The 15,077-nt window shown below is 44.4% G+C and overlaps 1 protein-coding gene across 5 annotated transcripts in view; it reads left to right on the forward strand.

The window, feature by feature from the left end:
- ELMOD1 (ELMO domain containing 1) overlaps positions 1–15,077 on the forward strand; it is a 49,861-nt gene that overhangs the window by 5,107 nt on the left and 29,677 nt on the right. For 4 of the 5 annotated variants that reach the window (XM_081860668.1, XM_081860672.1, XM_081860669.1 and 1 more), the window contains one exon: positions 9,014–9,118. In XM_081860668.1, the coding sequence (XP_081716794.1) occupies positions 9,102–9,118 (17 nt within the window). In that variant the 5' untranslated portion in view covers positions 9,014–9,101. Of the gene's footprint in view, positions 1–9,011; positions 9,119–15,077 lie in introns of those variants that run through there. The other variant, XM_081860670.1, reaches the window with a different exon arrangement.

The following is a 15,077-nucleotide window of genomic DNA, read 5'->3' on the forward strand; positions in this document are numbered from 1 at the left end:
AGTGAGTGGAGCCTGTTCCCCTTTTCCCGTCTTGTTGCCACCTCCTTTTCTCTCTCCATCTCTTTTTTTACACACCCGGCATCTCCCCACCCCCCTTTCACAAAATTAAATAGAGGGCCACCTGTGTTCCACTCTGTACATACTGTCTAGAATTCCCTGGAGGGAAAGGTGGGCTTGTAACATAGATACAAATAAATTGTGTATCTTTGTTAGAGGAATCCCCAAATGTCAAGGGTAATATTTATTTCATTCTGGAACGCACCTGCCCCAGACTGAAGTGAGACATGTGCAGTGTGAGTTTTTGTAGGCTGGCTGGTTCTGATTGCCTCTGAAATTCAGGCCAACATCAGAGGCAAGGCCCAGCGCCTTACCTGAGGCTGCGTTAGTGGTGGTTGCAAATTTTGGCCAGATACAAAATTTAGAGGAAAGGTGGGATATAAACACCACAACAAAATAAAAGCTTTGCAAGTTTTCCACTGGCTGTCTTTCAGACGCCAGCAGTCTGTAGTGAAACAGATGCTGCTAAATAATTAGTGCTTTCTGCCGAAGGAGCTCAGCAACGGACCAGAGACGTCACCTCTTGAGTTGAGATACCATTGTTGTGGCTCACTTTACCAAATTACTGTAGCCTGTCTTGCGGTCCTGGACACCACGTGCCAGATTTTGCAGAACATCAACACAAGTACTGAAGGAGGATTTTCTTGGACTCTGCTGCTTCTGCCATTTCCTCTTCTTTTTGGAGTATGTGTTGAGGAGTGTTGCCATTTAACAGTTGTATAGGAAGAACTTCCATGAGAAGTTCACAAGTTTTGGGTAGCCACTATTTGTTGTTGTAATAATAATAATAATAACAATAATAATAATAATAATTTATTATTTATACCCCGCCTATGTGGCTGGGTTTCCCCAGCCACTCTGGGCGGCTTCCAACAGAATATTAAAATACAATAATGTATTAAACATTAAAAGTTTCCCTTTTTGGCCTTGTTCCTTCCCTGAGTGCTGACAAAGGGCTTGGGGAAGGGTCTCATCTCTGGCTTGGTGCTGTGCTTTGGGGGCCCTTGGAATGCTCTTTAATACACAGCATGATACATACACAGCGGGTGGCAATGTGAGTTAAACCACAGCACCTAGGGCTCGCCAATCAGAAGGTCTGTGGTTCAAATCCCCGCAATGGGGTGACCATTGCTTGGTCCCTGCTCCTGCCAACTTAGCAGTTCAAAAGCACATCAAAGTGCAAGTAGATAAATAGGTACCACTCTGGTGGGAAGGTAAACGGCGTTTCCGTGCGCTGCTCTGGTTCGCCAGAAGCAGCTTAGTCATGCTGGTCACATGTCCGGAAGCTGTACGCCGGCTCCCTCGGCCAATAAAGCGAGATGAGCACCGCAACCCCAGAGTCGTCCGCAAATGGACCTAACGGTCAGGGTCCTTTTACCTTTACCTTCTGAAGTCTGGATCTACATTAAAAGTAGCATCATGCCGCTTTAAAAAACCATGGTGAAAGGGTCCTGGGAACTACAGTTGGTTGGCAGTGCTGACAGATATTAGGAGACTCCTATTCCCATCAGAGAGCTATGGTTTGCAGAGGGTGCTAACAGCCAATCCCTCTCATGAAATTGTGGGAATTACAGCTCTGTGAGGGGAATACGTAGTACGGGTGCCAAACTCGAATCAACTGGGATGGCCAAATTTCTCGCCCACAAGTTGTCCATGAGTTTTAAAGGAGGGGGAGCTTATTTATCTATTTTTTCACCTGCACAACAATTCATTCTGCTTTGTATTGTTTCTGAGTTATCAAGTAATTGGAAGGATATTGACACTGAGAAAATAATTACAGCTAGCCCTGAAGATAGTTCAGTCATTTGTGTGGAAGAACAGCTGTGAGCTGCACTGGAATCTCAAAAAGGGTTTGATAAGGCCCTTGAGCTTAATCTTTCATGCCCCTCTGCTCTGCAACAAACTTGTCATTGGATGAATAGGGGTCTCTGTGAATGAATAGGGATGAATAGGGGTTTACTTCATATTGTTTTTAAATTCAGCTGACATGTTTTTGTGTTGGTTTAAACCGTATTTTAGCTGTTTTGTTTGATTTTGTACCTTGAGACGTGTGGAAGGTGGTTAATAAATAATATTGAGGTCGGGGAGAACTGTGGCTCAGTGATAGAGCTGGAAGTCTTGAGTTTGAGTCCTGGCCGCTCCAAGTTGGGCTGGGAAAATATTGTGTCTGAAAACTCAGAAAATAAATAAAAATGGGTGGGAGAGCAGGAAAAAACAAACCCCGGAATGGCCATCTGACATCTCAACCCCTGTGTCTGAGGAGATCTACCTGTATATGTGTAAAGGCATCACGGTACAGATATTTGTATACATGAGCTTTATGAGGAAGAGGGTTGATGACTCCTTGCCACAGCTCACCCCTTGGTCCTGTTTTGTTCAAACCAGGAGTGTAGAAGGCCCAAGCAGGGCTTTTCTTGTCTCTTAGGAACGGGTAGAATAAAATATGATCAGGTCAATAATGCCTACAGCTCATTCCAGGAGCTGCTATTAATTTTCTTCTGACATCTCTTTGATCAGAAAACAGGAAGACAGATGTCTCTGTTTATTGGCTCTGGATTCTGTTGATTTAATTGCAAACAAAGCCAAGGAATTCAGCTGCAAATTAATTTTTTTAAATAAGCAGCAATAAAATAAAATCCCACATTACTTCTGCTGACAAACACTCTTGAAAATGCACATCAGGAAACGGAATGACTCAATTTACACCTTACCTTTCCTTGCTGTTGTTTTTTTTTCTGTTTTCATCTTTTATCTTCCTCTAGATCTCCCCCTCTTTAGCATATTTTTTAACCTTGCAATTTTTTTAAAAAAGACGCCCCCTCCTAGTTATGAATCTTGCCAGGATGAAGAATCTGCTCATTCCTTGATTGCTCCAAAAGGCCCTCTTTAGCTTCCTCCTTGTGCTTTGGCAGAGGTTGAATTGTCCTACCATGATGCAACAGAGGCAGGATTCATCTCTGAAGCAGTTGTGTGAGTATACGTTGGAGGCACATTTTGTATTTTAAAAATACATCTGGACCTACGGTGTGCTGCCAGTGAACGGTGCCTTAACCCACTGCCTGCCACATCCATCTTCATCCTGATTTCTGCCAGAGTCACCTCCTCGGCTTCCAGCCACACAGTAAACCCAATGCTTTCATCTCTCCTTCTCTGACATCAGGTGCCATTTTGAAACTATTTTGGGTGGGGGGCAGGCAGTTAAGCAGCTTCGAGGGGCATCAGTGGAAAAGTCATGTTTGGAATCCTAAGTTGTTGAAAACCACAGGAGGGGAGAGAGCGCTCTTGCGTTCGAATCCTGCTTGCTGGTTTCCTACAGACAACTGGTCAGCCACTGTGAGAACAGAATGCCGGACTAGATGGGTCATTGGCCTGACCCAGCAGGCTCTTCTTACGTTCTTATGCTGAGGTAAAATAAAGAGTCAGGACACCTTTGGTCCCCCAGGTGTTTCTGAACTGCAACTCCCATCAACCTTAACAAACATGGCTGATGATCAGGATGATGGGACTTTTAGGTTAGCAGCACCTGGAGGCTTCCAACACATGAACACATGAGGTAAAATGTTTAAACATAGCTTCCACTGCCACTTTGAATTCTCACCTCCCAGAGCTGCTTTTCCTTGTGTTAAACATAATCTAGAAGTGTCACAATCAGGGGTCAATAAACTTTTTCAGCAGGGGGCCGGTCCACTGTCCCTCAGACCTTCTGGGGGGCTGGACTATATGTTGTAAAAAAATAATAATGAACAAATTCCTATGCCCCACAAATAACCCAGAGATGCATTTTAAATAAAAGGACACATTCTACTCATGTAAAAACACGCTGATTCCCAGACCGTCCGCGGGCTGGATTTAGAAGGCGATTGGGGCGGATCCGGCCCCCGGGCCTTAGTTTGCCTACCCATGGTCAGGATGGTAATGCTAGACTAGGCCACAGGTGAAACCACCAGTCCATGCAGCATAACAAGCTTTTGAAACAGCTTCTGTGTGGCTCCTGGTCATGTGTGTTCATCCTAAGAGTTGGTCCTGAGGAATGTTGTAGAAATGAAAATCACGACAGACGAGCAGTGGATGTCATGAGGCGTCTGCCGGGGAAGTCCCGGGAACTCTCTTTTATTGAATATTACAAACATTGCCACAGGTGTGCTTGTGGCTGATTGGTTGATACAAACACAAAGAAACTTAATGCTGATTGGTTAACATACATACAAGGCGGGAATTACATGTGAGGGGTGGGAATTACATGTGAACATTAATCACCGGTAGATTAAAGGCTGGGAAACGAGGTTGGGACTAGACAGGCATGAAACCTCCTAATTAATAATAACTAAAGATTAATATGGCATAAAACAATTACTAATGATTGATCATAACATGAAAGAATACAATAATCAAGTTCTATAGATATGGTCGACTATGCATGGAGAACAAGTCACCATGAACTTAAGGTGAACTGAGCGATGAGAGAATGTCTTGGTGTTTGGAACAGGTTCGTACAGTGTGTGCAGAAACAGAGAAAAGATTATAAGCGAGAGTTCCCAGAATGCAAGAGAAAAGAAGCAATGCTTCCCATAAGGCCACAGTTATGTGTAGAAAGAGAACGATGCAATGCTTCCCTATAATGCAACAGTTATGTGCAGAGGGAAAACATATGTGCAGAAGGAAAACTTCCCTTTAAATGTGCTTTTGCTGGTGGTGCCTGCTAAGCCCCTTTCATCCACACCCCCAGCTTTACCTGCCCCTCACCTGATGTTATATATGATGCTGGGATCTGGGGCAGGTGGGCGGGGCTGGACTGGAACAGTCTTGCAGGCCAAATGGGGAGGCTGGTGGACCAAATTCGGGCCAGGCAGCCCCTGAAAATGCACCAGCAACCAGGGCAACTGGTTTGATATTAGGGTAGGCTGTTCCTACTGCCTCACCCCTACAAGCGTCAAGGTGATGGCATTTTGCACCTGTTGACTTTTCGGTTCTTTGGTTGGAGAAACACACAGCAAGTTTCGAACGGCTGTGAATTTCGGAGGATTGCCTTGTTTCGGTTCTCGTACCGTTCCAGAAACTGCGAATTTGATCCATTTGGCAAACTAAATTGAATCTCACCCCTGACTCTGACAATTGGCCATGCAGGGTGAGGTAAACACAGCAGCCTCTGGAGGGCATCAGGTTGGGGAAGGCTGCTTCAGACCAAAGGCCAAACCTATTTGACCTTTCACCCTGCCAAATAATTGCAAATCACATTCCAGGCACTTAAAGAATTGGATGGCTGGCTCAATCAGGGATGTCTGCAGATGCTGAGTAAATCTATGGAACTAGCTGCTAATTAGACTGCATGTCCCAAGAGAGCAGAAGTGAGCACTGATGTACATGGTTGTTCTCAACTTAAGGTCGCTGTCAAATTAGGGAAGAGGGGTGGGCAGCTTTCCCTCTTGTTTTTCCCTTTCCTTGTTTGCTTTTCTACCCCTCTCCCCCATCTCCCGTCTTGGTACAATATAAGGAACATCAAAGGCATCTTCAGGGAGTGTTAGAAGCCAAGCTTGCCTGCCAAGGCATTAATGAAATCAGTTTGCTGTTAGCCATTCTTTCTCTTCTCCTCCTCGTTGTCCTCAAGCAGGTGCCACTGCTGTCAGTAGTAATTGCAGCTAAATTCAGGGACAGCAGCAGGAACAAGGCAGTCAAAAGCAATTTTGATGAAAGAGGCTTTCGCCGGCTGGGGCTCGCGTAGTTTTGCAGCGAGCACTCACATGATAGCCAACAGGAAAGTTGCTTTTGAGTGCTTTCCCTTTTAGCAGGTGACATTATAATTTATTCACAGATCTTTCTGAAAGAAGAAGAAAGGAGAGAGATCAGTAGGCAGGATAAAAGGATTGCATTCAAACAAAAATAAAAACCTCACTGCCTCTCTGGGTTGTATGGTACAATTGGCCATGTTTTTATCCCAAGCGAGCTCAAAATTTTGGGAAGGCGGGTCAGTAGACATGGGAGCATGTCTGCCCTTTTACAGCCTTTTAATGTGCAGAATCCTTAGTGTGATTGAGTGTCATACCATGATGTGGTCGCATAACAGTGGACCCAAGCGTCCCTCCCCAACAGGTGAACTGAAATTTTAATACTTTCCTGATGGCTCCAAAACGCCTTTGCAGTAGCATGATGAAATGTCCGCCTGTGCTAAAAATACAGTGGTACCTCGGGTTACATACGCTTCAGGTTACAGACTCCACTAACCCAGAAATAGTGCTTCAGGTTAAGAACTTTGCTTCAGGATGAGAACAGAAATCGTGCTCCAGAGGTGCGGCATCAGTAGGAGGCCCCATTAGCTAAAGTGGTGCTTCAGGTTAAAACAGTTTCAGGTTAAGAACAGACCTCCGGAACGAATTAAGTACTTAACCCGAGGTACCACTGTACTGGATTGGGTTGGAACCACATTCATGCTATTCCCAGCTGCTTCACAGTTAGGAGAGGCAGAACTTCTTGTTTCTGCTGCATAAAGTTTTGGAAGAGCCCCAAACCAATCCATCACAAGTGCTTTTGGAGTTAGGCCAGGAAATTGAGCCCCATTGGAACCGGGGGTTTAGCCCAGCACAAAAAAAATTCTGAAAACTGTGTCTGGGAGGAAAGTCTACCTGCTTCTTTTTTCTAACAAAGATTTGCAGTGCATCGATTTGAAGCTCTGTTTGGATTTCCAGTTACTTGATTTTGTGCCTACGCCACTGTAACGTATGTACATGCCCTCTCTGAAAGCAGTCGCGAATAAAAACTTTTACTAGCATCTTCCAAATAGCAGCAAGGAAGGGGCAGGGAGGTCCACAACTTTGGGGTGCAACAAAGAAGGCAAAACCCCTGTTGCTCTTCAATCACTGACAGCGTTCACCTGGATGTTATTCGGATAGTCTTTGCATGTAAGTCACACACTTTGGGTTGTATCCAAAGAAGTGCTAAGTCACAAGTCATTTACAGTGGTGCCTCGCAAGACGAAATTAATTCGTTCCGCGAGTTTTTTCGTCTAGCGAGTTTTTCGTCTTGCGAAGCACGGTTTTCCATAGGAATGCATTGAAAATCAATTAATGCGTTCCTATGGAGACCGCTTGCCAGGCTGGCGGTGCGGAGAAGGGCTTTTCTCCCCACCGCAAGCCTTCAGGACAGGTACGGGAACAGAGGGGAAGGTGCGCAGCGCTTCTCCTCTGTTCCCGGGGCTTGCGGTGGGAGGAGGGTTTTTCCTCCCCACGCCAACATTCAGAACAGCATTCTGAAAGTTGGCGGTGGGAAGGAAAACCCTCCTCCCACCGCAATTCTTCAGGACAGCCATCCGAAGGCTGGCGCAGGGAGAAGGTCTCTCCGCCCCACCGCCAGCCTTCGGAGGAGGTCCGAGGACAGTGGGGAAGACGCGCTGCGCTTCCCCGCTGTCCGGGAGATTTCCCTATGGGCTTTCGTCTTGCGAAGGAAGCCCATAGGGAAATTCGTTTTGCGAAGCGCCTCCAAAACGGAAAACCCTTTCGTCTAGCGGGTTTTTCGTCTTGCGAGGCGTTCGTCTTGCGGGGCACCACTGTAACAGTATGCTTTGTTCTGTTGTGATGAAATGTTTTGCACCAGCAGCACATCGTGTGGCAGAATGGAATAAACCGGTTGCTGGCAATTCCGTTGCACGACAGATTGGACAATCTCTTGCGCAACGGTTTTCTGCTAGCACAGCCATTGCCTCGGATCCCTGTGTTGCGCATCGTTAAAATTCACCCGCCCTCCCGCTAGCGCAGAAGTCCTTGTGCCAGTGTACAGAGAGCAGAGGATGCAGCTCACAGATCTCCCTTTTTGATATTTCCTACTTTGACATTCTGTTAGAATGAGACTAAAAAAAGGAATGCATAGCAACATAAATTATAACATCAAGAAAGCCCAAAGGAAACTCTTGCTCCATTACGGAGAGGAAATGGTGAAGCTGTTCAGTGTCATTTATTTCACGACACGAACAGATTCACCTTTCCCTCATTGGCAGGCTTCCTTATAACAGAAGTTCTCTGACTTACAAGATGTGCACTACAAGTCCTGCCCTCAGGAACTCCATAGTAGGGACCCAGATAATCTCAAATCAGAACCTCATAATGATGATACAGTTTTGGATAAAAGTTGCATCTTTTCCCCAAGTACCTCTGAATTATTTACAGACGTTAGTTACATGCACACTATCAAAGATAGTCCCCTCACAAAGCTACAATTCCCAGGCTGGTTTAGCAGTCAGCCTGCTTCCCTGAGAACTCTGGGAATTTTAGCTCTGTAAGGGGACTAGGCATCTCCTAATATTAGTGCCCTTAACAAGCTATAGTTCCCAGGATTCTTTGAGGGAAGCCATGACTGTTTAGTAAAATACTGCTTTAAATGTAGGGTACGGGTGGGGCCATTGTCTAACCTCCTTACGAACAGATCAGGTTGAATGCTCAATAAACGAGTTTGTCTGAAGCACCCACAATAAACTTTAAATAGATAAAACGAACAACAGGTTAATTCAGTGGCGGCAGCAAGCAAACATTTTGTCACCTTTCACCTGGCTGCCTACTTACTTTATTTTATTTTATTTGAAGCAATATGTAATTCAGTGCTTGGTTGACCCATTGTCATTTTTTTTTTAAAGGTATATATTTGCTTGCTTGGATCGGATCTGTGTAGCAGTGTCACAAGAACTAGCCAACTTTTTCTCATTTAAACTGTAACACTCAGGAAAACAAAGCCATTTTACAGTTTGTTTTACCTTCTCCTGAACGAGAAAGGGATTCATTTAACATGAATGTGTTGAGGGTCACCCATTCAACTCTGCAAATGCTGAATCTGACCTCGAGTGCTTAGATGCATCTTTTGGCTTTGATTATATCCTACCACACACACACGTTAATGACATTTGAAAAGACCACCCAACTAGACTCGGGCCCTGATTACTTCTTTTTCACCAAACGTGTTCAACTTGCTTTCACAGCATATTTAACTTCTGGAGAAAACATTGCTTGTGATCAGCTGAGGATAAGTTCCCGAAAGCGAAAGAACTGAAGAACAAAAACACCAAAATGAAGCACTTCCTGAGGTAACACTCCAATATTTTTGCTTGCATAGTAATTATCTTACTCTGTCTATTATAGAGCCAAGGTAATATTTCTGCATCGAGAATAGCTCCCATCTTGTGATCGGTTGAAAGTATAAATGGTCTCACTGTCTGTGCAGGGTACTGACACACCAATTTCACCGGATGTCCTGCCTAGCACCTTCCTTAACTGCCCTCAGTAGGCACTGGTTGTTCAGCCTTTCAAACCTGATTGGCAGCCTTAAGCACTGGGAGAATGAAAACTCAGAACAGAAGTCTCTAGAGTCAAATGGAAAATGTGCCATTTTGTGTGTGTGTGTTTTAGGGACTGTTGCTAATTAGGATGAAAATGTGCAGCCATTGATAAACATTGCCCTCGATAGTTTTTTGTTTGACCTTGGAGACATCATCTCATGCACTTTGTGATTCATGATAGACAAGATGGATGTGAACAGCCTGGGAAGAATTGCTCTCATTCTAAACTGGCTTTGTTTACCATTAGTGATACCATCATGTAGCCAAATTCAATTGGCCATGCAGCATTATGACATCATAATGACCACCTCCCCGGGTTCAGAGCAAGATGGGCTTTGAGAGCTTCTGAGGGATGGGTGTCTACTGATTATTCCATGGCCAGCAGATTGTCACTTGCTGACAATGCAAAAACAGGCCTTTTTGGTGATAGCACCCACCATCTGAAATGCCCTCCCTTGGGTAATTTGTGAGTTGAAGAGAATAATGACCTCTATATGCCTCTTAAAAATGTATGTGCTTATCCTAGCTTCCCTGGATTCTTGACTCTTAATTTTTATTTTTTGTTTTGTACTGCTCTGAGGTGGGTTGTGGGTTGTTGTTTTTTTTTTTGCACTTGTGTTTTGTTTTTATCTATTTTTTAGGAAACTTTCTTGAATGCTGTTGCATTGTTGTTTTCGTATAAACCTCTTAGAGTTTTTTTATTAAATTAAGATGTATGAACCTGAACGGTATGGAGGACTCTATGATTTGAAAACAGACATGCTGAAAGTATTTCTGTTGCTCATGAAAAATCTTTAAATAAAAACATAAAAAGATATATGAAACATTTTATAAATTAATAAATTAGATTATCACTGATTGCCTAGCTCTAGAAGGAAGCCCCAACCAAGTTTTGAGAATGGTGTTGATGCAGCAACAGGGAAAATAACAACACTGAACTTTCGCACATTTAAAAGGCGATTGGGGACATATTTCTGCCCATTCCTTTAAAAGCACTACAGAAAACAGGAAAACCCTGAAAGGAAGGTTTCTCTGGATGTTTGATGGAAACATGTTGAAAGGTGTCCATTCAACCAGCTGTTCGGAAGCAGGTCTCCCTGGCCGCCTTGCAAGCAAGGCACCAAGAAGTACACAGGGTGAGATCTGCTTTGCACCACTCCTGGAAGAAAAGAAATAGCAGGAGACGCTAGTCATTGCTTATCTTCTCCAAGCTGCAATAGGGATGAGAGCAGATCTTCCTCTCTCCCAGCCCCAAGTCTCTTGGCACTTGCAGTTGGCGGTGGCAACCACAGATAATGGCTGGCGGGTAAGCCAAGTCATCATTTGTGGACCTCCTCCAGATTGTACCCTTCATAAGCTTTGTTCTGCAAGAATTAAGCGCCTACGTTAATAGCAGACTGAGAGAGTTGCCCACTTTGCTGGTGTAAATATTCCTGATGTATGTGGATCAGTGGTCTGATTCTGCATGAGACAGCTTCCTTTGTTTTTCCTAAGCAGGCGTGGGATCACGCTCTGGCAGTTCTTCTGTAATTTTTGAATGTATGTTTGATAACACCTTGTGCACAGTTTTTGTCTTTGACTAGGGTAATGGCTGGGTTTTTTATAGCTGATTTGTTATCAGTATTTTTAGGAGCCAATTTGAAACAGTAAGCAGTTGATTTCGAGCCGTATAGAAAGATCTGAGGAGTTCCTAAGCTAAATCTCAGTAAGGCATGTAGCAGCTTGTAGATCTCTATGGACCAGTCTCCCAGGCACTCTCCATGGTGCTGCTTGGCTGTTCATCTGCCTGAGTTATAAACTGTTATGCAGGCATACATAGGAGATATTGCTGGTTCGGCACCAGACCATCTCAATCAAGTGAATATCACAAGACAGCAAGTCCCACTTCTTGTTTGTTTATTTCCCAGTGCATATAAAAGTTTTGTTTACACTATACTGTAATCTTATTACCTGAAGGAGCGTCTCCACCCCCATCGTTCTGCCCAGACGCTGAAGTCCAGGTCCAAGGGCCTTCTGGCAGTTCCCTCACTGTGAGAAGTAAGGTTACAGGGAATCAGGCTGAGGGCCTTCTTGGTAGTGGCGCCCACCCTGTGGAACGCCCTCCCATCAGATGTCAAAGAAAAACAACTGTCTGACTTTTAGAAGATATCTGAAGGCAGCCCTTTTTAGGAAAGTTTTTAATGTTTGATGTTTTATCATGCTTTTAATATTCTGTTGGGAGCCACCCAGAGTGGCTGGGGAGGCCTGGCCAGATGGGTGGGGTATAAGTAATAAATTATTATTATTATTATTATTATTATTATTATTATTATTATTATTATTAGGCCAGGCCTCACTGGCTGCAGGAACTGGAGGGGAGAAACCCGGTTCCAGGCCTAGCCAGCTCCACTTGCATGATGAGAAGAGGGTATCATTGCACATGTTCTTTATTATGGTCTCATCCACACCATACATTTAAAGTACACCGTTTCCCCCAAAGAATCCTAGGAACCGTAGTTTGTTAAGGATGCTGAGGGTTGTAGCTCTGTGAGGAATAAACTACAGTTTCCAAGTGTGGCTGTGACCTCTTTACTTGTGTAGACCAAAGTAAAGAGAATTTGGGGCTCGCGGCAGAGTATAAAAACATCAGAGGGTCCTTTGGCACATTAAAGACACACAAATTGATTTTGGCACAAGCTTCCGTGGATTACAGTCCACTTCAGCAGATGCATGAGGTGTTATCCTGAGTTGCAGTTTCTTGGTTTGAGAGGCAGGGAGATGACATTGTAAACTGTGAGGTTAGTAGGAAAAGGGATGCAGAAAAGCAAAGGTGGTGATGGTTATGACATTAAAAGTGGTTGATAAAATGTTGATAACACAGACATCCCAGTAATTGGTAAGCCAATTAGCACATGTTGTGTGGTTAATGAGTGATAATACATAAACAAGCAGATTGCATTTGAATGGGGTTAAATCCTTCACACAAGTAATGGAAAAGGTGAGTTGCACTGACTTCAGTCAAAATTGTTTGTGGTTGTTGCCTGACTGTGTGTGTGTGTGTGTGTGTGCGCGCGCGCGCGCGCGCGCACAAAAAGTATATTTGCCCTACTTTTTGGTCCAGAGACATTCAGAGAGGCTTACAACTAAAAACCATAAATAAAACCTATAATTGGTAACTTTTTAAAAAAGAAACATAAAATATTGTGTGTAACAGCATTTGTGCTATGGGGGCAACTCCTGGAAACATTGTGTGCTGCAGTGGGATGTTTGGAGCCCGCAAGTATGGCAGAACAGGATTTTATCAGCAACGTTTTCTAAAAGAGAACAGACTGAGGTAATTTGTAGTTCTCGCTCTGTGTATGTATCTGTGCCTTATTTGTTTAGTTAAACAGTTTATATACTGTTTAGCATCTCAAGTCTCTAAACAGTGCGGAGTGAGGTTAAGAAGATGCAGTAAAGATAAAAACAGTGGAAAGTGAAAACAGTTAAAAATAACTGCGAGATCAGAAAACTTAATTAAAAGGGCTGCTGATTTATTTATTTTTAATGACTTCACCAGGCACTGGAAGTTCAGCAGGGAGGGAGCTATTCTGATTTCAGCCCGGAGGGAGTTCCATAGAATTGGGCCCACAATACTGAACACACTGCTCCTGGTGGATATGAACCAGGCATCCAAGCCACAGGGGACCCCTGACTCCCCTGAAGACCTCCATGATCATGGGGGGATATGTGGATTAAGGTGTCCTGAACCAAGTTGTTGATGGCCTTGCAAATTAATCCAAGAACTGTGAATCTGGCCAAGTAGCCTATGGGAAATTAGTACAAGCTTTTTGGCCAACTGAGTTATGTGCTGGCTCTACTCCATCCTCTCCAACTGTGTGTGAGAGAGAAAGAAGAACTTATTATGACTACAGTCGTACCTTGGATCCTGAACACCTTGCGAGTCGAACGTTTTGGCTCCCGAACGCCGCAAACCCAGAAGTGAGTGTTCCAGTTTGTGAACGTTCTTTGGAACCCAAACGTCCAACTGGGCTTCCGTGGCTTCCGATTGGCTGCAGGAGCTTCCTGCAGCCAGTCAGAAACCGTGCCTTGGTTTCCAAATGTTTTGGAAGTCGAGCCGACTTCTGAAATGGATTCCAATCGACTTCCGTGGTACCACAGTATATTCAGGTATAGCTTCCTTCCAATAAATCTGTTCTGAACAAGTGATGACCCAGAACTCCATATGGCTGATCATGCAGTACTAGTTACACAACCACTATTTGGTGTGTGTTTTGCTGCTGTTTTTAAACTTTATTTTCCTTGCTCTTGGAAGGAGGATGAGGATAGTCTCCATCTCTGCATGATAGACAGAGCCATGGGATAAAGCCATCTTGGAGCTGGAGTTCCTGGCTGCTACACCGACTGGCCTTGGTTGTTGTCCTGGCAACAATGCTTTCACTGGCCTTCCTGGTTCATGCAGAGGTCTAGTTAGGACTCTGCCGCAGATCTAGGCTTGACTAATTCCTACTATCTCCATTCCCCTCCCTCTGTTGTATTTTACTAGAGCCTGCAAGAGGGACTCTGGAGGCTTCTTCTATTCATTATTCATTTCAACATTTCCTTCTTTGCTCTTCAGCTAAAAAAAGGCTCCCAGAGTAATTTACAGATCACTTTTTTTTTAAGGCAGTCTGTGCCCATAGGCTTACCAGCTTAAAAAGACACCACGCAAAAGTAAATTGGATTGGGAGGAAAGATGAGAATAAGGGAAGTAATAGTGCCACTGTATTCTGCTCTGGTCAGACCTCACCTGGAGTACTGTGTCCAGTTCTGGGCACCACAGTTCAAGAAGGACACTGACAAACTGGAACGTGTCCAGAGGAGGGCAACCAAAATGGTCAAAGGCCTGGAAACGATGCCTTATGAGGAACGGCTAAGGGAGCTTGGCATGTTTAGCCTGGAGAAGAGGAGGTTAAGGGGTGATATGATAGCCATGTTCAAATATATAAAAGGATGTCACATAGGGAGGGAGAAAGGTTGTTTTCTGCTGCTCCAGAGAAGCAGACACAGAGCAATGGTTCCAAACTACAAGAAAGAAGATTCCACCTAAACATTAGGAAGAACTTCCTGACAGTAAGAGCTGTTCGACAGTGGAATTTGCTGCCAAGGAGTGTGGTGGAGTCTCCTTCTTTGGAGGTCTTTAAGCAGAGGCTTGACAACCATATGTCAGGAGTGCTCTGATGGTGTTTCCTGCTTGGCAGGGGGTTGGACTCGATGGCCCTTGTGGTCTCTTCCAAGTCTATGATTCTATGATTCTAAGCCAAGTCTTAGGGCTTTTCCACACTTTGTCTCCACTCTTCAGAGCTGAGTCGGAGCAAACAGCCATTCAGGTTTTCCCCAGATCGACATTTGCTCTGGTTTAGAACTAAAGAACGGATTTTCCATGGGAAAGGAGCAGGGGAAAACTAGAGCGCCTGGGACAAGTGGAACTGTGAAGCAGCCCTTAGTTACAAGTTCTTCCAATGGACAGCTTGAGGTGGAAGCAATTTGAGGAGAGGGGATGCCAAAAATTGCTGGTCTCTTGGTGGTATGGATCTCTTCCTCCAATCTGGTGGAATGGCTGTGACCAGTTGATGGGAGGACGACTCTGGCTTCTCAGCAGAGTGAGAAGCTTCAACATCCCTTCTCTTCCCTCCTCTGCTATATCATCATGGAGTCTTGCTCTGTGGTGGAAATAAGGCAGCCACCT

This window comes from Podarcis erhardii, assembly GCF_964252035.2.
Source record: "Podarcis erhardii genome assembly, chromosome: 4".
In the NCBI taxonomy this organism is placed as follows: Eukaryota; Metazoa; Chordata; class Lepidosauria; order Squamata; family Lacertidae; genus Podarcis; species Podarcis erhardii.